Raw genomic sequence first — 27383 nt, forward strand, 5'->3', positions numbered from 1 at the left:
TAGGATAGCTTCACTTATTCCCGACATCAGAGGTTAGTGTCGATATGTAAGTAATTAATTATTTGCGAAGGCCTTCATGACTGGTAGCAAATGGTCTAATGATTTACAGGTTTCCATCATGTTGTTACATGTCTGATAATAACAGTTTTGCCAGCAATCCTCCCTGCATCTTCTGGTCAGATTTTAAGATTAATGAAAAAAGGGCCTGTATTTATATGCCAAAGTGGCGGAACTGAAAAATGACCACGACTACCACCACTTTGTAAACATTTTCTGGTCTACTTGTCTTAAAACTTCACTTCTGACCTGAAGATTGATGAAAATGTCACCAGCACGCATGACAAACCACAGTGGAAACATAAAAATTGTAAGAGAAATACACCCATGCCTCGTATAGCACAATTTCAATTAGGGAGGTTTCAATATAGCATAAATTCATTCCTCTGGTAAACATCGAAATGCAGTGTAGCCTAATCAAAAAACTTAAACGCTCTCATGATAAAACGTGAACTTGCTCTTAGTTCACACAAAATTGCTATCATTTTACGCATATTAATAGTACTGCTTGCCTCAAATCTTCTTTTGTTTATATATTAAGGGGAAAGGATACTTCGGGAGAACTCAGCGCCAACGGTCATTGGCATTTAGTTCCGAAAGCGACCGCTGCAGTTTGAATTAGAGGGGAAGTTGACTGGGTGGAAGGGGAATCGGGGGGAGAGCGAAGAAAAATTCATGGTAGGGGAGAGGGACTCAGCTCCCCTTCTGCGGTGTCAGATTTCGGTCCGCTGGCGGTCGGGACCTCGGATAACCTTGGCAGACCTCAAGGAGTTGTTTGTGTTGAAAAAAACTCTTGAGGCCCAAAAAACTCTTTTTGTGTTACGTTGGTTGATCAGCCCTTCGGTCGTTCTCTTTTGCTCTGGATAGTTTCCGCATTGAATTCCGCTCGCTTTCTTCACGATCTCCCATTTTCTATCCATCCTGTACTTCAGTGAATGCATCGAAAATAAGAATGCAGTTTATAATTAATAAAATAAATATAAAATAGACCGCATGACGAGACTTATACCATGCCGGTAACCAATATTGGACATTATAATTGATCGAAACGAGAACGCGAGGAATCGTGTATCACTTACATTAATTACAGCTTCATTTTTCTCTCTAGCGTTTGTTGTTGCAATCCTTCACAAAATCCACGTTTATATTAGGTACTTCAATACTCTGTATTACTGCGCACTTCGATTATAATTTTTTCCGATGATGGCAACGACAGCACAATTTTTAGTACAGCTGGGAGGAATCCTAAATTACCCCTATTTCGTAGCTTCAACTCCAAGTGTGAAAGGTGGAAAGGTATGTCTTAAAACTCGAAAATTTTTAAAAGTAGCCTATTTCATATGAAACATGCACGTGTTTATGATTACATTTATAAAAATTCATGCCTAGTTATTAAATCTCAACTCCCCTGGGATCATGCAAAATTATTTTTTTCTTAACCTTGAAGTCTGTAGCGCTGTAATCGGCACTGAAGCTGATGAGTCATGATAACCCCATTTTTTTATCTTACTCATTTGAAAGTACCCGGAGAAAATTAATGTCGCACCGCAACACAGAAAAATTAACGACTCGGTTCACAATTGGTGAAGGGTATTCAGAGGTGGAATAAGTAACCTCATGTACAGCGATCTCATTACCCTGTAAGAATCCTATCTCTAAGGCTAAAGGCGGAAACTTTTGACGTGCGCGTGACTCAATAAACGATGTGGTTTGCACGGCTGAAAGCTATTATTTCGATGCATAGCATCATAGGCGGATCCAGGGGGGGGGGGGAAGGGGGAACGGGCCCCCCCCCCCCCCCCAGACCCTTAAAAATATGCTAGATTTTTAATAGTCCCATTATCATTTCGTTCGTTTTGTATAACAAGGTATCCTTGTGCCCCCCCTGAACAAAATCCTGGATACGGCCTTGCTTGTGCCCCTCTCAGAAATAAATCCTGGATCCGCCCCTGCATAGCATATTGTAAGCACTAATGGAAGTCGCACTTAAAATTGTTACAATATTATTTAATTTATCAATTTGGTCGAGAAAAGAAAAAGCATCTCACTCAGCCATGCCATAATATATTTGCGATAGTCCAGGAAAAAACAGTGGCTGGGGCAAAAGGCTGCTGCTGGCCGCACCGCGATATACAGGGATAAAATATTACCATATTCATAAAGTCTAGGAGGCCGGTGTACAGAGAAAGGAAGGGTAAATATTTGAGGGAAAGTGTTGATTAAAATCAAGAAAAAAACATCAACTCCGGTACAATTATTTATTGTAACCAGGTGTATTTTGGCCAACATAAAGTTCAGGTAAAACTCTTTTAATTTATACACCATTGCTGTGGCCCAAAACTGCTTTTCTCTTTGAATTCTATCAATCAAAATCCCATGAGGAGGCCACACAATAAAATCGCAATATTTTTATCGCATATTTCCAGCTGTCCCTGCACTTGATGAAAATATCTGTTTCTCCGTCGTAACTTATATTTTCCTTCTTTCATTTCCATGAAGGTAACTCTTTTATTTATAACTCCTTCCTCAGGAGTAATATCCCTACAATTATAGGGGCACTTGATTTCAACCAAGCCTTCGCCTTCAGATATTACCCCATCAGGACTAGCAGCCCAGAAAGGTAATTTGTCATCAACAAAGAGGCCTGCGGTTAAAACTTTATATTTGATTGAAGACTCATACTCATAAGATGGAAGGTTTTGCGTTAGCATTTCCCCAATCTGTAGCCTTGTTTCCTCTGAAGAAAGGTAACAAAATATCGTCTGCCACTTTCTCCCAAGATGTTTTGGGCCATAAATTGCAAATACAGCCAAAGAAATAGGCTGTCAACCTTCTCCACCTTCCCGCTTGCCACGTCGCATTGAGCATTTGCTCCCCCTCCCCCTCCCTGAGTTTCCCCCTCCAACTTTTCCCTTGAGGTTTAATCCATTTTAAGTGATGATAGGAAATTATTCATGGAATATTGGCTGGCCAATGCGATGTCACTTTGTACATCAGGAACAAGCCCATAGTGTTTGCCTGGTTCCTCTATTCGCCGACGTTTCTTTTTTGAAGTTTCAGAGAATTCCAAATCGGCCAAAAAATCTTGTTTCCGTCAGTGAAATTTCATGTTCCCGTGACATTTGGAATTAGACAATGAATGGAAAAAGTGTTAGTCCCATAAGGCTCCAATGTTAATTCGGATCGATATATCTCGAAAACCGATCGACTTTTTCGAGTTTTCGGATTTTTTCCCCCGATCAATATTTTTTCTCCACCCACGGTGAAAATTTCGTCTTCCCAGCACGTCCGGAAGTGGTCGGGAATTTGTATATGTGAATCAGTCAGTGAGTGGTCAGTGAGCTATCTGTCACACATCCGGTTGTATATAAAGTAGACTCGCACGCTCCGCGCGCTCGTTAAGGGGCTCCGCCCCTTAAAAACCCCGGTTCCGGCTTCGCCGTCTACATTTGTGGTCGCTCGAAGACTTTTAAAGTTAGAATAATCTCACCTCAGCTAGGGGCCGGCTTCGCCGGCCAGGGGGTAGGGAGGCGCCCCACTCATTCCTCGAAACGGCTTCGCCGTTCCTCGCTGGAGGGCGGCTTCGCCGCCCAGGGGTTGTGTGTGAGTTGAGGTGGGTGGAGTCTACAGCGGCTGCGCCGCTTGAACGTCGGGGCGGCTTCGCCGCCCGAGGGTTACTGAAGCTCCCCCTCGCCTACGCCAGTCACTCCTCGGAACGGCTTCGCCGTTCCTCGTTGTGGGGCGGCTTCGCCGCCTTGGGGTCGAGGAGCCCCCCCGCGGCTGCTCCGCTTAGTCCTCATTAATGATCTTCTCCACCGAGAGGGGTGCCCAGGGGGATTCGGGGGTTTTAATGTGTTATGCATGCGGTCACTAATCGTCCACAGTGATCACGTAGCGATGATTGTAAAGGGTAGTGCCATGCGGAGTAATAGTGGCGACAAGTACCCATAAAAGAAGACTTAATGGCAAGTTTTTCACTTTTTGCGGGGGTTCCAACGGAATACCGGGGGTTTATACTTGTGTTAAACCAGTGGTCACAAATCGTTCTCATAAATTCCGTGCCGATAAGTGCTAGGGGTCCGTCTGACGATTCTTTTATCTGGAGAGGCGATTTATTAGGCATTTTTGGGAGGTTTCACGGAGTTATCGGGGTTTTAATAAGTGGTAGGGGCACCGGTTAAATTGTGACGAGTAGTATTCGGAAAGGCGACTTTAAAATTTATTTTTTTTCCAGGAGGTGATCTGGGGTTTTCTGGTATTTTTCCCCGTATGGTTTACGGTGGCTCGCCCTCACCAAATATTCCGGATCTAGAGCTCAGAGGGGACGGGTAGTGCGGCGTAATGTTTGCGAGAAGTTCCCAAATAGGAGACTAAATGACACATTTTACAATTGGGGGGGGGAATTCAGGGGGATACCGGGGGTTTAAATGTGTGTACTCCTGGTGGTCACCATCCGTTCACATAAATTCCGCGGGGATGAGTCGTTGGGGGCGGTGGAATAGTCACGAAAAGTACCCAAAAATTAGACGTATGTGCAAAATTTTATTTTTTGGGGGGGTGTATGTGGGTTTACCGGGGGTTAATAGATTTTTACTGCCAGCGGTCATCAATCGTCCACATCAATTCCTTAGCGTTGAGTGGTAAGGATTGGAAAAGCGGCGGAATTGTGACGAAAGCACCCGAAAAGGCTAATTATATGCATATTTTAATTTTTTAGGGGGTTTCAGGGGGGTTAAAGATGACGATACTATATGGTCATATTCATTTACTGTCATATCTAAAAGAAGCATGCCCTGTGACATCCATATTTCGAGAGTAATACAATAAAAAGCAATCCAGTCCCTGAAAAAAGTGAGTAGTGCCCGCCATTTTTATTTTTTCACGGTTTAATCCATTGAATCATTTATAAAATGTTTATGTTTTATGAAAGACAATGCATAGTTGTATGCAACTACAAAGTTTGAAAGAAATCAGTCAGGTAAAAATTGACAAAATCTTGTGTTAATCTTTTGGAAATCGTAATTTTCGGTGATTTTCGGAATATTTTAATTTTTTTTCGAGTAACCAAGGACGACGAAAGACAATTGTTACCTACATTTCGTAAAGGATGTTATGAACATATATAATAATCATTTTCGTTGTCCTACTCACAAAATTAGGCCAACGGCAGTGGAAAATATGAAATATTTTCCAAGAAATCGATTTTTGGACGCCATTTTGAAAGCGTTTTACTTAGAAATTAACTTCAAAAATTACATAAGTAGGTCGCGGCATTTATTGGCTTTCAATATATATGACAACGTTTCGTGTGACGGAAATGTTTCGACTGTGTAACGATAAATAGTAAACAATATCCCGGGAGAAATTGGAAGTGTCCGCCATTTTTAATTTTTTGCTGGTTTATCGATAGCAATTTTGTAAAAATGTTCACATTTTCTGAAAGGACATGCATAGCTTTATGTATATACTAAGTCCTTACAAAATCGGTCGTGAAAAACCGGACGAAATCTTGTGATAAACTTATGGAAATTTTACTTTTTGGTGATTTTTGGCATATTTTAATTTTTTTCTCGACAACCAGTGGTCACAAAGACAAATTGTTGCTTAGGTTAAATGAAGAATTATGTAAGCATATACAATAATCATTTTTGTTATCATTCACCTGAAAATAAGTCGACGGGAGCAGAAGGAATGAAATTATTTTCAAAAAACCAATTTTTGGACGCCATTTTGGCAGTCATTTTTTTAAAAGATACTAATAACATTGTATCATTACATGCTCACGTTTATTAGCTTTCAAAACCTGCATTAACCATTCACATAGCACATACCATTCGCGTGCAGTAAAATAAAAACCGAGAGACGGTCCCCGGAAAAGGCGCGATTTCGGCCATTTTGTCGTCCTAGCGACGACACGTGGCGGAAACTTCCGGTTTTCGGATTTTTCCTCCGAATCATTTCGGATTCCCCGCACGCGTGCCAAATTTCAGCTCTCCAGCACTTCTAGAAGTGGTCGGGAATTTGTATCCATCAGTCAGTCAGTTACCCGAAGCGCTGTATATAATAGAGACTCGCCGCGCTGCGCGCGCTCGTTAGGGGGCTACGCCCCCTAAAACCCCCCGCATCCGGCTTCGCCGGCTGCCCCCACCGGACGGCTTCGCCGTCCGCCCCGCGACTACTCGGAACGGCTTCGCCGTTCCTCGCCGAGGGGTCGTCTTCGCCACCCATATATTTAGGCAGCAATCCGACAATCAGCAGCTGGTTCCTCGGAACGGCTTCGCCGCCCAAGGGTTACCCGAGTCCCCCCTAGGCGTGGACTCCTGGGAACGGCATCGCCCTTCCTCGTGCCGGGGCGGCTTCGCCACCAAAGGTTTACCGGTGTTCCCCCGAGACTGCGACAACTCGGAACGGCTTCGCCGTTCCTCGTTGGGGGTCGGCTTCGCCGCCCATATATTGAGGCAGCCCTCCAACAGACACCAGCTAGTACCTCGGAACGGCTTCGCCGTTCATCGTGTTAGGGCGGCTTCGCCGCCCAAGGGTTACCCGAGTCCCCCCGAGGCGTGGACTCCTGGGAACGGCATCGCCCTTACTCGTGGCGGGGCGGCTTCGCCGCCCAAGGTTTACCGGTGTTCCCCCGCGCCTTCGACAACTCGGAGCGGCTGCGCCGTTCCTCGCCTGTGGGCGGCTTCACCGCCCAAGGGTTATCTCGTCGTGATGGGGCGGCTTGGCCTCCCAAGGTTTACCTATTTCCCCGAGCCGTCGACCCCTCGGAACGGCTGCGCCGTTCCTCGCGTGTGGGCGGCTTCGCCGCCCAAGGGTTATCGGCGCCCTCTCTCGTAAGCTTCCTCGTAATGGGGCGGGTTCGCCGCCCAGGGTTTACCCGTGTTCCCCCGAGGCGTCGACTCCTGGGAACGGCGTCGCCCTTCCACGTGATAGGGCGGCTTCGCCGCCCAAGGTTTACTGTGTCCCCCCGAGCCGTCGACTCCTCGGAACGCATTCGCCGTTCCTCGTCTTTGGGCGGCTTCGCCGCCCACGGGTTATCGGCGCCCTCCCCCCTAGTAAGACACCCATTCGGCTGCTCCACGTGTTTGAACGGATTTGCCGCCCGAGGGTTCTCGGAGGTTTTCCGCGCCTCTGACTCCTTGGAATGTCTCCGTCGTTCCTGGGGCGGGGGCAGCTTCGCCGCCAGGGTTTTCACTCCTCACAGAGCAATGCGTACTACCAGCTTTCCCCGATCGTTTACAAAGGCTGCCGGGGGATAATGTGGCTGAATGTAGACGCATGCCAGCCGCGATTGTGGCATTTTAGATTATGACGATGTTTTGAAGGGGGTCCGGGGGGTTTCCAGGGGTTTTTATGAGTATACTGACAACGGTCGCAATCATCCAAATAAATTCCTTAGGGATGAGTCATAGGAGAAGGTAATTACTGCTAAAATATGCGAAAACACCGAAGAACATGCTATTCACAGAAAAAAAATAATTTTTTCCCTGGTCTTCTTGGAAGCCACGTGAAATATCGAGGGGTTTTCTTGCATAAAAGGTCTTTGTCTACCTACAATAAAAATTCCAGCGATCTAGCTGCAGGGGAACAATGAATTTTCTCGTATTACTCACATTAAGATTACCAATTCTGTGTTCTCCACATAGCGGTGCATAGGCGCTGTAATAAGGCATAACTCATGTGAATTTCGTAGCCGTACCTTATGGGGAAGTGGTTTAAAAAAATCGCTTTTAGGTGTCCATGTCCTGGAACCCCTTTTATTACTCTACTATTTTGTTAAGAAATGTACATTCAAAAATTTGAAGTTTTATTGCGGGTGTGTAATTGGGGCAGGATAATTGAACATGACGGGTAAATATAGCCGACACAATTCCCATTCGGAATCAATAAAAACGATACAACTGGGATGAATGGTACACGAAATGTACGACTTATTAAGTAATTTTTATTTTTTTGGGGGGGTCACAGGGGGTTTTCGGGGGACCTAAAATGCTTGTTCTGTATAACGCGGCATCGTTTACCTTGGATAAACATTTCGGCTCTGTAGCTGTAGTGTAAGCATGCTTTTTCGACGGTGTCACCCGTTAAAATTTAATATTCTGCGTTCTCCTGGTTGCGGCGCGTAGGGGCACGAGAAAGACGTCAATCACCTGAATTTGGTGTCCGTACCACGTCGTGAAGTGGTAAAAAAAAATTCGGAAAAATTTGAAATCGTGTGTTGAGGGAATGCAAACTTCACGGCGGATGTGTTGTAAGTTACCAAACGTTGTAGGAGTCGCAATTTCAATGGAAATACGTAATCGTTAATAAGTCGAAATTCTTTCGTCTTTTGGATACATGAAGATAGCCGAAAAATTGAATAAAAAATCTAGTATCTTGCATTGAAGTGAATTTGTCCTACGATCATTGCAAATTGGTGAAAAAAATTCCGAAATTCGGCCCATAAGAAAAGCATTGAAAATTTGAAAAAGTTAAAAAAAATACTTTAAATCAAAATATTGCAAATAAAACGACACTAAAAAATCAACCGAAAAATCTAGTATGTCATACGTTAAGGACTTATTCCTACAACGATTTAAAGTTGGTTTAAAAAAATCCAAAGATAGGCCCATAAGAAAAGCATTGGAAATTTTAAAAAATTATAAAAAATACTTATAATCAAAATATGGCAAAAACTTTCAAATCAAAAAATCGGCCAAATAATCTAGTTTTTGTCAGGTAAATTTCATGTTCCTAAGACATTTGCAAGTAGGCGATGAAAGGAAAAAGTTTTAGTCCCATAAGGCTCCAATGTTAATTCGAATCGATATATCTCGAAAACCGATCGACTTTTTCGAGTTTTCGGACTTTTCCCCCCGATGAATATTTTTTCTCCACGACCTGTAAAAATTTCGTCTTCCCAGCACGTCCGGAAGTGGTCGGGAATTTGTATACGTGAATCAGTCAGTGGTCAGTGAGTGAGGTATCTGTCACACATCGGGTTGTATATATTATAGATAATGAAAGACGCAGCCTTGACTCAAATGTTTGATCAGTTCTGAGTCTCAATTTGGAGCGGAGTAATTCTCACGAGAAAAAGGCGATTTTTTTGGGAAGTTTGCAATTTTTTTTCTCCAAATAGGTTTCACGTGTGCAACTGTAAAGACATAAAAACCAAGGCTACATGTATCCTATGTTTTTTAGTGGAAACAGTTCCTCGTTACATGCAAAAATGGCCGCCTGGCAACCTAAATGGTTGCGTGCTGCAACAGCACTTTTCTGGCGTGGTATCCAGTCCCCTTAATCGAAATCCATTGCTGTGCAATGGCCAAAAGTATTACTCGTCATTAGGTCCAGATAGCTGGCCTATGGAAGTAATTTATCTCGTCTCCTTAACAGAATAACAATAGTTAATTTGAATCATTAATTAAGCATGGGGCTAGTGGAAATGAGTTTTTTTTAAGCAATACGGTTAGAGACGTAATTTTTGCCGTCGTATGTTATCGGGCGATTGACTTCCAGGTAGAGGGTCTACGCTAAAGCCTTCAAAGTCATCGGTAATCACGGGGGAGAAATGGAGCGGTGGCCGAGTTGCGTATGAATAGCATCAACACTTAAAAGGGTCGGCTATAGAGTCTCAAACACAATGGCTTCATTCCCTCCTAGCAGTCGTAGGCCCTCTGCTTCTCAGGAATACAGTTCAGCAGTAGAAGGTGATTTTGACAGAGCCATACAGAGTAAAATCCAAGAGAAAATGGCAAAAAATGGGAATGTGGGTAGAAAAATCAAGAAGTTATCAAGAAAAACATAAACCTAGAAGAGAAATAGGGTGGTTTCCTATTATTTTTATATTGCTTCAATCAAAAGATTATTGCTCCTGGAGTACGTATTTCACGCTTTTAGATTTTTAAATGACAACATCTATTTTTCGTGATTAAATGAAAAGTGAAAATTTTCAAGCGCGCGAAAACGCGACGCTTAAGTATGAATGCCGGGATATATCTCCGTACGTCGTATTTCTGGTTCCCCCTCCCGCCCGATGAGGTGACCTTGAGGCGAGGCTTAGCGCTGATATGTCGCAGGATGCTAGCGGATAGCTGAGTACCTTGCTGAATGGTAGCGCTTGGCTTAAAAAAGGTTTATTAATACCTTATCAAACGAAGAAAACTTTCCGAACTTAGCCAGTTTTAATAGGTGATTATTAAGACATGTTTCCCTGAGCTCTGTGCCTCATGCATGCATTGGTAACCTCAGACGATGTATGATTCCTATCCTCTCATGTAGAAACTAGGTCCCTGTGACGTCATGCGGAGTGGAATCGCATGGGCGCCAATCTGGCCTTTTTCAAATGAGGATAAAATTGCCCTTGCCATTCGTCTAAACCGGTATTTCAAAAACCAAATAATTTGTGTATTATGAATATACTAATGGTGGGTAACGAATCGCAATCAATGCCTTTCGTTTTCTTTGATGAAGGAAACTACCCTATTGAAAGAGGCCGATTGCTTTGAAAATGGAGAGGGTCAAAGCGATGTTGCACGGAGGTTTAAACTCACGATGCCTTATTCTGAATAAAGACGAAGTTAAAACATCAGTGACCTCAGCCGTACCAATTTCAACCGAGCGGTCAGCACATAAGGACAATTCATAGTGAATCTGTACAAAAATATGAGGGGGTAATCGCTCCGAGACATTTAGTGTAAGCTCCGGTTGATTCCAGAATTTTAAATGGCAAGCAGGTATTTTCAGTGCGGTGATATCAGGTGAATCTGCAAGTGTTGATATCGCAGTCACCGCAACATTTTCTGATGAACTCCAAGCTGTGATTGAAAGTGGCTCCTTTCCCCCTCAACTAGTTTTTAGTGTTGACGAGACGATATTGTTTTTGAAAAGAATGCATTCTCGTTCATTCATTGTCAGGGAAGGAAAACTGGGTCAGGTTTCAAGGCATTTAAAGACTATCCATGATAAAAAGAAGAACACAATGGTAATTTCCACACTTTTAATGTCACAACTCAGCAACCGACCATGGTTTCAACACATAAGTGTCATTTTCAAGGTGAAAAATCCAGTACTCTCTCGGTATATATACCTAGGCCAAGGTAGGAGGTGGGGGCATATGGAATTAGGTGTGGGGGAGTAGGACCATTGTGTTCTTTTTATCATGGATATAAAGAACTTCCACAAAATCGAGCCTGATACTATTTTATACAGTTAAAGACTGTTTCACCTAGCTGCTAATGCCTCGGAGGACTTCAAATTAAAATGATTTGTCATTCATAAACTCTGCCAGCTATGAAATGGCATTCAAAGTAGCATTTGCCTGTCATTACGATGAGTGACAAAAGGGCCTTGGAGATACAATAATTGTTTTTAGACTGGTTTGAAAAATCGTCAACAGGCCGCAATGCATTACGATCCCCTGAGATAGCAGATGTTAGCCCACCCGCACTACAGGAGCGAATTTCAAAAGCATGCACGAATTTTGTTAAACGTGAATAAAAGTCTTTGAATGTGTGCCTACTATCTTTAAAGATATTTTAAACTATAAAATTAATATAAATAAGGTATTCTAAGGCTATTTATGGGAATACATATGGTTTAGAGGAAATAAGATACCCAAAACCTATGCTACCAGGAACGCATCCCTATCTTCCCAATGCTAAAACGCTCTCGTATAATGCAAATTCGTATAGCGAAAAGACCCCAAGGAACACATCCCTTGCACTATACGAGGAATGGGTAACTTTCAATTGGGTAACATAAGAATAGACATTTTTTCCCCATGTATCCAAAGCATTCTCCAAATATGCATACATGGGTATTCAAAAGTTGGAAAGAAAACTGTAACATAATTTAGCCTGAAAAATGCATTTTTATCCTGCCATCTGTTAGTTAAATTACCGTTATGAGTGAATACTAAAATTATTAACATTATCTGAAATTTTGAAAGAACATTAAAAATTACTCATATTTATTTTAGCTTGCATGCATTGGAATTAGTGTTTACTGTAGGAGTGGCAAAGGAGTTTATGGAAGAGGACATGCGCTCATGATTAGTAGTTTCATGATGGCGGAAAGTGTTCAAAATCGTATAAAAGAGCATATATTATTGAATTAGTATTGGGCAGGTATCATATTTGAAGTGGGATTACGGATCGGAGGATTTTATAATTAGCGATAATTTTATGCTGACAGTCATGAAAATGACATGAAATTTGTGAAAAATTCATTTTGAAAAAAATTTTTGGGTGAAATAATAATATTCTAGTCAGATTGTAAAAATCTTTTTTGAGGTCTTTTTAATCATTTATAATGATAAATTTTATGAATTTGGTAGTTTTTTTTTCATTACTTGATGATATGTGTTGCAGTGTTGCCTACCCACTAACGTGAACGTGCTAAGTACACACAAAATTACTCTCCTTTTATGCATATGAATAGCATTTCTTGCCTCAAATCTTATTCTTTGTTTATACTTTCATTGAAATCTATTGCTGGCCGAAATCATTACCGTATATCTCCGAATATAGTCCCCCTCTGAATATAGTCCCCCCCCTATTTTTGAGGCGTCAGCTTCGGGAAACTTTTAAGAAATGCATTTGAATAAAGTCCCCCCTTTACTTTTACCACGGGTATTTTTAGAAAAAAAAGGGTGGACCATATTCAGACAAATACGGTACTTGTCATGCAATCCGAGTAGCCATCCTACAGAAGTTATTTATCTCATCTCCTTTACTGTATTTTTTAACAACAGGGTTTGAGATGTATTTTCTGGTGTCCTTGGTTATTAGGCAAATTGATTTCCACATGAAGGGTCCACCATAAAACCTTCAAGGTCATATGTATTCACTTGGGAGAAATGGAGCAGTGGCTGAGTTGTGTATGAATAGCATCAACACTGAAAAGGGTCCAAGAGAGAGAGTCAAACACATTGGCTTCTTTCCCTTCCAGCAGTCATAAGCCCTCTGCATCTCGGGAATACAGTGCGGCAGTTGTTCAACTGTAGAAGGTGATTTTTAGAGAGCCATATGGAGTAAAAACCAAGTGAACAATGGCAAAAAATAGGAATGTGGGTAGAAAAATGAAGAAGTTATCAGGAAAGAGCATAAACGTAGAAGAGAAATTGAAAGTGATCTAATGCTTTAAAAATGGAGAGCATCTAAGCGATATTGAACGTAAGTTTAAGCTCATGATGTCAACAGTCTGCTCTATTTTTCTGTATAGAGACAAAGGTAAAACGTCAGTGACATCAGCCTCACCAACTGCAGCCAAGCGGCCAACACATACGCATAGTTTATTGCTGGATAAAAACGGAAAGACTTCTGATTCCTTGTATTTATCATAAACGGTCAAATGATGATCCTTTATCACAGGCTGTTAATTGTGCAAAATCTGTGGCTTTATTTGAAGAAGATGAGGGTGGTGATTGCTCCAAGACATCAAGTGGAAGCTTTAAGACAAAAAGGCCTGGCTGATGCAAGAATGGATTTAAAACTGGTTTGAAAATTTGTCACCTGCCGGCATGCATTGAGAACCCCGGAGCTAGCATGTTATTTTCCTAGGTGTTAGCCCACCTGCACATAAGGAGGGAATTTCAAAAACAAGTACGAATATTTTTTAATGAGAAAAAACATCTTTGAATGCGTACCTATTATCTTTAAAGACATTTTAAACTATGAATGTTTGTGTAAATAAGGTTTTATAATGCTATTAATACGAATATACCGTATAAGCGCGTGTAAGAGGCGCACCTTTTTTCCCAGAAAATGCAGCCGAAAATGAGGGTGCGCCTCTTACACAAACTTCTTATCTTCCCCCCTCCCCTTCACCGGTCGCAAGTCTAAGGGGAACTGAGTGGCCTTGGTTTTCAGTGTGAGTCAGTCATCTGTAATCCTAGGTCAAAAAAAAAAGCGGCAGGCAGGGGAGTTTCTCCCTTAGTGACGTATTTTTAAAATGCTCCTGTTTGCTTTTCTTGTAAGCATCGCGCCGTCACGTCGGTACCCCAGAGGTGAACATGGAAAAGATCGCGCGGGGGTTTTTCGCTCCGAAGGGCGCGCTAAATTTACTGCCGCGAGTGGGCATCCCGCGGCATTTATACGGCATATAGTAATCGGTTATCAAACGTAGAGAAACGCGTATTTTTGAATGATATACCTGGTCAATAGTCAATATCTGTCTTGCCGAGTAATTGCCATTACGCTGAGGACCTGATTTTCCAAAAATCATCTTCAGACGCTAATATGAGGATTACCGTATATCTCCGAATATAGTCCCCCTCTGAATATAGTCCCCCCCCCAATTTTGAGACCTCAGTTTTGGGAAAAATTTTAAAATGCAAAGGAAGGCAATTTTTCTGTGGTTAGCAAGTTAAGATTCTAGAGTCGATAAAAACTATTATTTTCTGTGAAGATTAAGAACAAATCTGTTCACATATTTTCCATCACAACAAAATAACTATACCTAAAACATGTTGTGATCCATTGCATGTATCAGTAATTTATAGTTCCTTAACCAGATGTAATGAAGAAATGAGAAAATTTTTTAAGTATCCAAGGCTATTGTATTTTTTAAGCATTCACAAATTATTAATATTTTTGATTTCCAAATGACTACAACCAATGTCAATATATAAGCTTTAACTTAAATCCCATAAACAGTATTGCATTATTTGGCCCTGAAACTTCCTTAGATCCAGTGTAACACACCCATCAAGTCATCACAAATCCAAGTGACCCGAAGAATTTAGGAAATCTAAATAAAATTGTGTTAAATAAATTATAAACATTATAAAAATATTGCCATCAAATGCCTGCTAAGCAAAATAATTAAACTACAGGACTTACAAATATCAAAGTAATAAAATTAAGAAATAAACTTTCCAACAAACATTAAAACTGAAAAAAAATATTATATCAATTTTCAATGCCTCGTCGCGAATCATTGCATAAGTTACACAAAGAGCTTCTGCTCTGCATTTGCGCACAAATTTGACGATATTTTCCTCTAATTATTTGAATCTGCAGCATCGAGACCCCCGAAATGACTTCCGCGATGTATTAGCGCTTTGCAAGCGCTGTGAATACTATGATTTACGGCGTATTCTGCAACGGCTATTTTTAAATTGGCATCGAAACTCTGTCTTTGATGGCCTCTAATCTGCCGCAGGATTGATCCTCATCTTTCTACTTGATCCATCACCTCACTGTTAAACGTAAAATTATTTTTAATAAAGAAAATATCGCGGAAATAATTGCGAAACGTTATGTGACGTAATGTATCGATCCTACTTACCCTGGCGAATTGAATATATTCCTCAATAAATTGATCACATTTTCGATGCTGAGTCGCTGGATTTCGATCAAATGCAGTAATGCCGGCGCTTCTGGTTTAAAGTCGTCGATTATTGCGCCTTTTCAGTAACAAATGCATCACCTATTGCGCATTCTTGTTCTGTGAAGGCGGTAAAGGCAGTGGTTGTAAACACGAACCGCACGGACGTATAGTAGCTACGGACACAATGAAATGCTAAATTGTCACGAAAGGTTCACTTTATCTGTTTATTTTTCGCAATTATTTAAATCGTGTAACTATTAAATGAGCGACGGGTACATATACTATTGATTCAATTCCAGTGTTCGATTGCTGTAATGATAGTGTGTGTTTAGTTTTCATTTTAATTGCAGGAATATTTCTCGGGTTTCCCACCGGGTGTCGTATCGGGTTGTAGTTCCCAACGTTTCCATGACTAAGTCCGTCATCGTCATCAGGGGTTAATGACGATGACGGACTTAGTCATGGAAACGTTGGGAACTACAACCCGATACGACACCCGGTGGGAAACCCGAGAAATATTCCTGCAGAGCATACGCCGGGAAAAACTCAGATTCTACTTCATTTTAATTATTTACTGTTTTGCGTCATTAAGTGATCAGTGTCGATTGAATTATTCTAACAATACTTTTCCGAGAAAAATTAACGGCTACCCGATGGATTCCGTGAAAACGTATATTCGATATGCTATTTGAATCGGAAGAATCGTATCTTTACAACATTTGTGGTAAAAATTGTCTAAATTTCCGGTAAAACGTGGCAGTATTTACTAATATCTCTGATTATAATCCTCATAAATATACTCAAATAGAAAGACTACGAGAACATTAGCCATTAGGCCGATATTTATAACTTTATGGTCACCTTTAGTATGCTAAACTGGATTACACTCGATTATAGTCCCCCCCCCCCCCTACTTTTCCGCGGCCATTTTTGGAAAAAAAAGGGGGGACTATATTCGGAGATATACGGTATTGCAACTGAAAATTATATTGGTGTCAAAACCTGTGCTTTAAAAAATTCGAACGAGTGTGTTCGCTCTTGGACTAAATTGTGGATGGAAGAAATCAGAAATGCTTATAAGTGAAGGGCGCGGAAGGAGAGGTCCAGGGGAAGGAGCGCGATCCCTCCATCTTTGAAGCAAGCAACGAAATACGGAGGGGAAGGAGCGCGCTCCCTCCCCTCCGTATTTCAAGCAACGAGGCTATGAGCGAAGGAGCACAGGAAGAACACGTCCGATCTTGAATGTGACGTCGCTGCCTTCAAAGCGAAGGGGCGAAGGCGCAGCAATGTGATATACGCAGTTTACGTTGCCTAAAGTTTCCAGTCCGTCTCGTCTTATTTGAATGCGCTTATGCTATGCTTGTTTCTTCCGAAATTGTCCCTTTTGGACTATTTTGAATATTAATAGCCTTGTTGTAACTATAAATCTTTGTGTCAAACAATTAGAGCTTAAAAAACTTAAATTCTGTCAGATATACGTCGCGTTGCGTCGCGTTAGATCTATTTTTTTTAACATCGTGCGTGTCATGCAATTATTGAAAGCTATCGAGATATCTTCGGGCTCAGTAGATGACTCACCTAGCATTTGGCCTCCATAAACTGGGAGATTGATCAAGGTCAGTTGGTGAGACGGGGTAGGGATGAAACACGTTTCCATTGTTCCCCTGTAACTTGATGTTTTCCTATTTTCCTGTGGGGTCTCGGAAAGGAAAAAAAACGGCAGAGGCGTTGGCTGATGGAGGACCGAGTGTGGTTCCGTTAAATCTACGACATGGTTATTATCCTACGGCGCTGAGATTGCCCCGATTGTTGTCCAAGCTCTTGGGAAGGTTCATGCTATGTGCCTGTCGTGTTTTGCCTTAAAATTTTCCACGGCTGCAATTCTATTGCAATACTCCTGCGAGAGCATTTAAACAAAATTGTTCTTGAATAGGACAAGCATCGTAGAGCAACGGCGTATGTGAAGAGAGGATCGGAACTCTTTCTACTCCCTCTTATGCCGCTATTACCGCCTCAGTTATCAAAATGTCCTCTTTCAATTAATATTGAAAGAGGAAAGTTGGATAACTGTCGAAATTCCAGGCGTACGTCTGCAACACCACGCGATAGTATAAAAAAAATGCCGCCAAATTTTTTTCTTCATAGAAATGCTCAAAATTGGGGTGCGCCTCTTACACACGCTTATACGGTATATGGTTTATAGGAAATTATATACCCAGCACCTATGCTACTGGCAATGTATCCCTATCTTGCCAATGTTAATATGGTCTCAAATAATGCAAATTCAATGAGCGCAAAGACCCCTAGGAATGCATCCTTTGGGCTAAGCAAGGCATGGGTGTATGTGGTGAAATGGGTAGTGCTATATTCCACAATTACTAACAGTTTCCTGTGCTTCCTACAAAATTTACATGTAAAAGTATATGGAAGCTTCATTGTTGCTAAATTGTACTGTTAAGAACGGGGGCAGTCTATTTTTTGGGTTCACCAAGAGTTGATGGGAGAGTTGCACTTGCGGGAAAAGAGTTGGAGGGAAGCACAAACCAAGACATGTAATCCACCAAAAGTGACTAGTGCTTTAAGCTGCGATACCATGTCTACTCAAATTTGTGTCATCAATCTCAAAATTTACTCAGTTTAGGATGTGTCCTTATATTTAACCCTGATTTGGTTTTCATAAAGATTAAAACTCGAGTTTCAGTTGCCAGTGACCAATTTGTATTATCAATTTGGATGCTAGGCCACTGCTTCACATGCTAAAATTTGCCTCCAGGCCATAATTGAATTTTAGAGGCACTGCATTAATCATGCCTGTGCGATCACAGTTGTCCACATAAAACTGAATAGTTGCCCTTCCTGCAAAATTTGTGTTCTTTTGTTTCAGTCAATGAGCCATTTTCTAGTTTGTATGCCCTGTAACTCTTTATGGGAAGAAGACTCAAGGCTGCACCATGGGCTGCCTGCCGCCACATCAGAGTAGTGACTATAGCTCATAGAAGCCATGCACCATGATATTCAGTGTAATGATAAGGATAAGGCATGAGTTCACCACTGTGCACAGTGATTTCAGATTTCTTATTGTGTTTTACGATTTTGCTTTGAAGAAAAGCAACAGAATCATCAAAAATATTGTCTATTGCATTCCTGTTGGTAACAGGTTGGCATTCGAGTTACATTATCCCCTTTTTGTGCACAGGTTACATTACTCACCAGCCTACTGCATCCTTGTGTGCTAGTAGACTTTACAAGTATTCTGTTCTTGTGGTTCCTAAACGCTGATGGATCTATGCTCCATAATCGTGGAATCACATCTAACAGTAGAGGTCTGCTGTTAACTTATGCGCAATGCAACTTGGTATCTGACAATTGAATTTCCAAAGTCTCATAGCAGTTAGGCGCATCCTTTATCAACTATGATCACAGATCAGTGATGTCTCGCCCCCATGAATGTATTTCTTCTCTATTAGTCATATTTAGAGCTCCGTGAAAGTGGTTTTATTTTTTGCTAAAATTCGTTTTAAAACCATGTGATTTCGGTGTTATAGAAAATCTTGGCCGTGTTACTATAATGCTACAATTTTCCCACATTTATAGGTGTATTATTATTTTATAGTACACATTTCATGAATACTTATACTTTTATTAAGCATTTTACATAATATTGAACACAGTTTTGATTGTACAAAATTTCTGATAAAACTAAATGAAAGAAATGGTTCAAGTTATACCTATTGGTTCAGAGTATATGAATGGTTCAAGTATGTAGTCTTGGTGAATACGATCGGCAAACGGCAAATCCCCACTACCTTATACATATGTGTATACAGTGAGTCCTCGTTTAACGTTGTTGATTCGTTCCTGAAAAACTCGACGTTAAGCGAGATAACGTTAAACGATGCAGTGTTTCCCATAAGAAACAATGTAAAAAATTTAAATTGGTTCCTAGCAATCCATTTCTTCGTAAAGAATCCAGAATTTCCCGGGCGAGAATCCAAGGAGGCCAATTATCGGAGCCGTAACTTTAAGCAGACTTCGTGACCAATCGGGAGACACCTGAATCAGGCCAAAATGAAAAAAATCTGAATCTGACACTCGGAAGCACGAGGATGAAGGGCGAGTCAATTTTCGTGATGATATGAATTCTTTAACACGGCGGAAATCGCGAGAAATATTCATTACCGATTATTCACTTCAGCATGATTACGATTCATTCGAAACGAATTTCCATAACGAAAAGGTTGGGAAGTAGGCATTATTAAATGAAATATAAAAACTAAAAAGAAAGTATTTTAATGGCGAAACATCAATATTTTCAGTAACAGAAGAAATTTTAATTGTAATAATTCGACCTGCAAACTTAAAACTTGACCGATCTCTCCAGCAGTTGCACCTTCTTCAATTCTTTTAATAATACCTAGTTTTTGTTCTAATATCGCCGTTTTTTTCGTCACGTCTGAAGAACCACCACGATAGCCACACTTCTTCGTGGGCATTTTTTTCGGTTGGCATCAGAAAAATATACGGATAATGGGTAAATTAAGCGATAATTATTCGCTTAGATGCATATTTAACATACGCTACCCACGCCAACCTTTTCTGTCGAACGAAAATTACCAATCGCATTAATATAGTAATACAGTGGATCTTGGTTAGTACGTTTCTGAAGGGACCACGAAAAATGAACGTACTAACCAGGAAAACGTACTAACGAGGAAAGTAAATAATAGCAGTCGGGGTTATTGCAATCAGTGAAAAAGTCGTCATAATTACAATTACTATCGGTAGTTCTCATAGGATCGCCTTCCTGAACTCTTTTCACATTTAAAATCAAGAAAATGAGCGCTACCATGAAAAACAATACCATGTGAATAAAAATCGCAATTTTTCATGGACATCCCGGAGACAATTTCATGATTACGGCGTCTATCTCCCGTGATTTATCCTATATATATTTACAGAACGAGGACGAGTGAAGCTCAGACAAGCGAAGACAAGTCATTTTTCTTTCTCACAGCGTACTCGGAGAATATAACAACAACCCGGAGTAAGTCAACTGGTTTTTTAAACATCATAAAAATTGGGCAAAATTATATTGACTTTCAAATTACGGCAACAGCCGTAGACATTTGCTTCTGGAATGATACCATTTCGATTGTGAAATCGATCGATATATCGACTGATGACACGCAAGATTATTAGATTACGACGTAATTACAAGAAAATTTTATATTAAACAGTTGAAATTTACTTTCAAAATTTGTCTAATGTCGTCTGCTTTCGTTCCGAGATCAATTATTTTTAAGCTGAGCTTCGCGTGGAGATCCTGAGGATCGTCTGCTCCCGCAACAGTAGCCAAGTAAATACGCACGACGTCGAGTTTATGGAACAGTACTGCTTTAGATAATGTGGAAATTGTCTGACTCATTTCTTCATCATGATAACTCGTGCAATAGCAACAATTGCCCACTCACGAACTTTGTGCGCAGCAGTGGGCACTCCCAAGCGCTCCAAAGGGAACAGAAGGTGAGGAGCTCGGGGTGGGGAAAATTGGGGCTTCTTATTGGTTGTAGTTTTTCATAGTCAGACATTCCCGAAAAATGGCCGCATTTTATTATTCATCACGTCACAAGAATTCAGAAATGCATTTGGATAAATTACGGTAGAAGAAAGAGATGTGGAATGAATGGAAGAATTTTAATGACTAATGATAATAAATTAAATCATGAATTCAGACGTTTGCGACCCTTAAGAAGACACTAGAGAACGAATTGCGGGTTGCGTCACGGCAAGCAATTGAGCGTACTAACCAGGAAAGCGCAATTTTTTCAAACGTACTAACCAAATTCTTTTACCTGTATTTTGTTCGGATGGTACCGGGACCGAGGGAAATCGCCGTACTAAGGAGGAAAACGTACTAAGGAGGAACGTACTAACCAAGTTCCACTGTATTTACTATACATCAGATGCGCTTGCGTCCTATTCGCCATTCATTTTTTTTTTCGTCGCGCATAATTTGAACAACGTTATCGCGAAGCAATAACGACGTTAAATGATCAAGGGTTTCAATTTTTGGACAACGTTATCGTGAAACAACGTTAAACGGGACGACGTTAAACGAGGACACACTGTACTTCGAGAGCCATTCCAGAATTTTTGGAATGTCAAGTTTCTCTACACTAAATAAAGCCTTTAAAAATGCTTCAGTAGTAGCAACAACAAGCTCCTCCTTCGCTTTCTCTGACTGAGTGACTGTATGTTCAAATGATAGCTGTGGTTTTGCGGGTCCCCTTTCTTTCGCACGTTTATGTGTATTGCTACTGATGTGCTATAACAAAGTGTCACGTCTTTCATATTCAAATCTTTTATCACAAACTTTGCTAAGTAATACTCAGTTTGTAACATAAAATTCTTCTGAGTGAGTTCACTTGCCCTGGTATGAGCAGTATCACAAGCTTTTGGCATTTTAAAATTCCTATTCTTTGTTCGATATTTGAAGCTGGAACTACAAATACAAAAACAGTCCAACCGCAAAACAAAATGTATCACGATGGAGTTTTCAAATTGGGTTATGGGTAGCCATGATATAACCATAGTAATGTATAACTTACAAGGTGGCCGAAATGTTTCGTGTCGTGGGTTCCCGTTTGATACCCCTCACCCCAGTGGCATAACTATGGGGGGATAGATCCCCCCCCAAAGACTCAGAGAAACATAAAAAATATTTAAAACTATTGTCAAGTTTTGACATGCAATCACTGCATCTGCTTCAAGTTAGATTTTAACACTTTCAACGCGGCGGTAATTTTTTAAAGTTTTGCCGGTGACTGAATTTTAATTCTTCGGTTTTAGATGGTTTTGGTCTCATTTTGAATAGATTGTTCCTTGGAAGTTGTGAAAAAATTTTTTTTGATGAAAAATCACAATTTCAAATTTGACGACGATCGTCGTCCGACGTCACAGGATAGCATTGCAGTAGTGTAATGCGTGGTTGCATAATCGAGCCCATTTTTCCGATGACTTTTTCTTTTTACCGTATGCCATTTTCTGTCTCTAATCTGACATGTCAATTGAATATAAATTGATCCGTGCCGTAAATATTAATTAGCAAGAACGTTGATGGCTGTGTAATATTCGAATTTCTTAGTCGTTGATAGAGAATTATGTGGCATAACCTTTTCTATTTCAACTTTTTGAATATCTATTTGAAGGATCCGACGAGGAATATATCTTTCAAATCAAAGACGAGGTGGGAATTTAAAACAAATAAAGATGTAAATTTCATATATTTAAATAAACACTAAGAGGACGGGAGTTTCGCCCCACCTATAAGGACGGCTAGTGTTCATTTGATCACAAATTCCTTTTATCGAATTCAATGCCGTTTTTCTACCCATTGACGGTGTTATCGTAATATTGTTCAAATCAATTCTTTAAAAACTTATCTAAGCATTAACAATGGTATTTCTGTTGAAAACAACACGCAATTATTATTTCTGAAAATAATGAGTTATATTATGTTCAGTTGTCATGAGTCTCGAAGAAAATTTGCTCAAATTTCAAAATTATATTGTTTTAAATGAAAAAAAGGACCTGCTCTAACCATTTATCTATGTTTTAAAAATGATTTTTCATTCATTGAAAGTAAAATGTATAAAATATTTCGAAGCATAATTTTTCAGACACGTTTTTATTTTTTCGGCGCAATTTCCGGGAAATATATTTTTGCGTTGAAACAGACATAGGAGGAGTAATACAGAGAAGGAGACGACATTCCAAGTGGATACAAAAATTGGGTTTAGACGACAACTTCCGAAGTGCTTTTCACCCGAACCCGACCCACCCGGGTGCTGATCCCTATCTTCCAGGAACTTGCGCTAATGCTTCTTACCCGTTCTAGGAGGGAATACCAAAGTTAGGAAACAATAGAATTTTACATCCTTCGCTCTTCCTCTGCCCTCCCTAAAAGAAACAACGGTTTTCACCAGGTACATGGTGGGGGGACAGAAAACCAGGCAAAATAAAAAATATTTTGAAATTATTATCATTTAATACTTAAAGTATATTTAAATACATAATAAAAATAAATAATAAATTTAATACATAAGTATAAATGTAATATTTAATACATTAAATCATTTAATACATTAAATCATGGAGAGGACTAACATTGAACATTTCTATGGAATTCTTGAAAACATGGTTTGATGCACAGGGGTGGGCATCCCTCACAGGCGGGGCAAAAATATGCGGTATCCTTCCTGAACCCTCTAGACTTACAGAACGTGCAGCGTCGTTGAGGGACACGTTTTCGTTTTTGGTTGATGTCATGTGTCTCCGGAAAGTGCTTAGACAATCCAAGGACCCTGGAGGTTAGGCTGGGAGAGGAACGAGGAATAGGTTCGGAATATGACGGACTGAGGAGTGTTCTAATTACAGATAAGCGGAAATCATGGAGAGGAAATTTAGGGTGGGTTTTACGGAATAGGAAAAAGCTATTCACTAAAACGAGGTGAAGTATGTGGATGCCCAGTTTTTTATACCACTTCAGTGTCTTGCGCTCAATGGGATAATATGACATCATTTGATCATGGAGATCGATGCCACTCATTGACTCGTTGTACCGAGCAATGGCCTCCGGTTTGGAAGTGACGCCACCTCCTCGCCGGCGACGGACATCGATCAGCTCACTCCCAAATTCAGAGCTGATCGTCAGTGCATCCCGCTTATCCTTCCACTTCATCACGCAGACACCTTCGGAACTGAATGCATCCACTACTTCACCACGTTTTAGTTTTTTAGAAAGAACGTGAGGTGGATTCCCCTTCCGATTAGATCTAAGAGTTCCCGTACAATAGGTACTCCGCTCTAGCAAGCGGTGGGTCAAGTCAACACTGTTGTAATAGTTATCCATGAAGAGGGATCGCCCAGAATCTAATCTCCCCTCCATCAATTTCCATACAACATTGTCAACATGACCCGGCCCGCCCACATCAGAATCGGAGGACCCAGTGTAAACGAGAAATCTTAGAACTAATCCGGAAGGTTCAGTGAGCATGTAAAGTTTAATCCCATACCTATGTCGCTTACCTTTCATATACATACGAAAGATAAGACGACCTCTCCAGAGAACCATGGATTCATCTACGCACAGTCTTTGAGTCGGGGTCACAATATCGTCCATTGTTCTATGGAAAATGTCAATAAGGGGCCTTATTTTGTAGAGTCGATCAGACGGTTGCGGCTCATCACGACCAGGATTACTCTCAAAATGCAGAGCTTGCATGATCGCGGCGAACCTGTCCCTGCTAATGCATTTCCTAAAGCAAGGATAATTGAAAAGGGGGTCTACACTCCAATAGTCAGATATTCTACTCAATGGGCATGTGCCCATGTGGTAGAGAACCCCCAAAAACGTTAAAAATTCCACCGATGTGAGCGGCTTCCACTTCGTTATTCTTGCTCTGGGAAATACATTAGCAGAAATTAAAACGTCTGCTTGTCTATTTGTCTCCGTCACTATCAAGTCCACCATGTCATCTGTCATGAGGAGGTCAAAATATTTACGGGGATCGTTTCCTGAGTCTTGCGTATTGAGGCCAGGGGTGTCAGTGAAGGGGAATTGTGGGTGGGTTGGTCTTTTGTCCGTCCAAGTGTAAGTCCTTGTCGCAGTTCTCGTCGTAAGGGGAGGGGACTGAGAGCCTAGAGGGCCAGGAGGGGAAGGAGAAGCATATGTTGAGGGATCACCCACCCTGCCTTCTTCTTCATCCTCCGAGGATCCCCACTCTGTTTCCCCGAAGGAATAATCTTCACTTTCCTCGTCCATTGAAAGAAGTTCCGCCATCTCCTCTGCAGAAAGGATCCTCCCGAATCTTCTTTCTTCCTCCCTTCTCTTCCTTTTTGGGGGTGGAAATGACCGCGAGGCCGATGGCTGCGGACTTGGGGGACGACAAGGGGTGTCAGGGGGCTGGCGGCTTTCACCAGAACTCGAAGGGCTGGGGTTACTGCTGGAGGTTGGAAGGGGAGGTTTTGAGGGGAGTTGGGTGGTTTTCTCCGGCTTTGACTGGCTTTTGACCGCCCGCTTCCCTTTCTTCGGGACCCCTTTCCCCGGTAGTCCCTTCCCTTTGCGGTCCATTCCTCCTTGTTACCCCCGCGTTTCCTTTCTGAAAACAAGAATGTTTACAAGTACGTGTTTATATGAATGTATAACAAGAAAAAACATCGCATAGCAATGAAATAATTGAGTAATGTTTATGATATCACGTACCTTACTGCCAAAGCACTTGTATCGGAAGTTAGCAGGAAACTTTTGTAAAATTTCGCTTCCACTTGTTTACTATATACAGGAGAAAAAGAAACAATATCAGCAGACAAAATTGAAGCAAATCAATAATAGTACTTTTATTAAAATTACAATAACAACAAGCGCAAATGATGATAAATATTTATCGAATGTCATAAAGGAAATATTCAAGTTACGAGTGACTAGAGTAAAATACTGCAAATTATCACCTATTGAAGACAAACTAGTAAAAAAAACGTAAAATATTTGCTAATAGCATATTCCTGGTAAAATTAAATGCAGCAATGTAATTACACGGTCCGGAATGCATTGTAATGCTTAGCCTCAATCTAAACTAGAATCATGAGTATCTGTCCAAAACGGAAATTTTTTTCACATAATGTAACAATTTTACTGAACAACTTTACTTCTCTGCTTTAAAATACAATTAAAGAAAACAACTTTACATTCACGAAGTTATTTTGTAAACGCAATTACAAAATTTTATCACAAGCGATATATCTACAAAAAAACATTATAAAAAAATAAAAAAACACCGATGAAATCGTAATATGGGTACGAGGAGAAAGGGGGGAGGGAGGAAATCGCAAATAAAAAAATGCAAAACTTTCAACTAATGATTTTTACCACATACGAAAGTTGTTTTACGTTAAAAAGGGGTCGGTACACATTAAAACCACAAAAGGAGAGTGATAATTAACAAAAAAAAAGTGTAACTTACAACCGAAAAGAAACAGCTGTAGGAACCTTCCTGGAGATGAGTCGCTCCGGCTCCGGTTGAACGTGTTAAGTGACAAAATGATATGTAATGTAATTCCAGGTATGTCTTTTTTCAAGACATATTCCGGACACCTTGTTACCATGGGGGGGGGGGGGGGAGGTCGCCCTCCCAGGCTCGCCCACTCTCCCCCCCAAAGCTTATGTCTAGTTATGCCACTGCCTCACCCAGGTGTTGAGGAAGGTAGGACAGCAGCTAGTTACAACAAAATAGTTTAGTTTTGATTACAGCTGTTGCCAATTGGTCAGGAAAGGCAGTGCAAGAAGCACACATAACTAAACATAATTGGATTCAAAGAAACTTGAAAAATAATTTCCCATTTATCGATCCTGAAACATCTAGAATGAGACGCTTTTTCACCTGAAGAATTAGATATTAGATTTTGCCAATGACGAAATTATTTTTTTTTGCAATGATGCTCAGTGGAGAGTCGAATATCCGATGATCCGTCTGCTAATAAGGAGAACCCCCCCTTCCTCCTATGCTTTCTGTTCCTTCCTTTCCTTCCCCATACTGCTAGGGCTTAGTGCTTTCAAATAACCATACGTTTCTATGTATGTCTTTAAACGAATCGAATCGCACCGTTGATGGCACGGCGCCGTTGACAACCTCCTTGGTCACCTTGGCGCCCATTTCAATCTGGCCTGGCGGTGCGCCGTCTACGGCGTGAAATACAGGCAGTGCTACATGGAGGCCGTTTCCTGAAGAAACGACTTTTCGCCGGCCGCCGTTCACGTCATGACACCGTGAAACTCGGGCTGCTTTCAGATGAGACGACTCTCTGCCACGCTGTGGGCCGTGCCGTGAACTGCGGCCCGTTCCCAGCCAGCGGCCGTGTTTCAGTCAAGAGAATTGTTTTATTAGACCCAAACTCAAGGTTTTCTTGCAACAAGTTATCCAATAACGCTGTGTAATGCGTCGTGGCGAGTC

General features: G+C 41.0%; 2 protein-coding genes across 12 annotated transcripts in view; one reads left to right on the top strand and one right to left on the bottom strand.

The window, feature by feature from the left end:
• The window catches only part of LOC124171709 (rho GTPase-activating protein 190), a 647547-nt gene that overhangs the window by 405025 nt on the left and 215139 nt on the right, over positions 1–27383 (top strand). The gene's annotated exons all lie outside the window — the stretch shown is intronic.
• LOC124171711 (piggyBac transposable element-derived protein 4-like) lies at positions 23519–26441 on the bottom strand. The gene is made up of 2 exons (XM_046550984.1): positions 25640–26441; positions 23519–25535 (listed from the first exon to the last, which is right to left on the bottom strand). The coding sequence occupies exon 2, from the start codon at positions 25505–25507 to the stop codon at positions 23537–23539; it is 1971 nt and encodes a 656-aa protein (XP_046406940.1). The 5' UTR covers positions 25508–25535; positions 25640–26441; the 3' UTR covers positions 23519–23536.

The sequence above is a fragment of the Ischnura elegans genome, chromosome X (genome assembly GCF_921293095.1).
Source record: "Ischnura elegans chromosome X, ioIscEleg1.1, whole genome shotgun sequence".
NCBI classification, from domain to species: domain Eukaryota; kingdom Metazoa; phylum Arthropoda; class Insecta; order Odonata; family Coenagrionidae; genus Ischnura; species Ischnura elegans.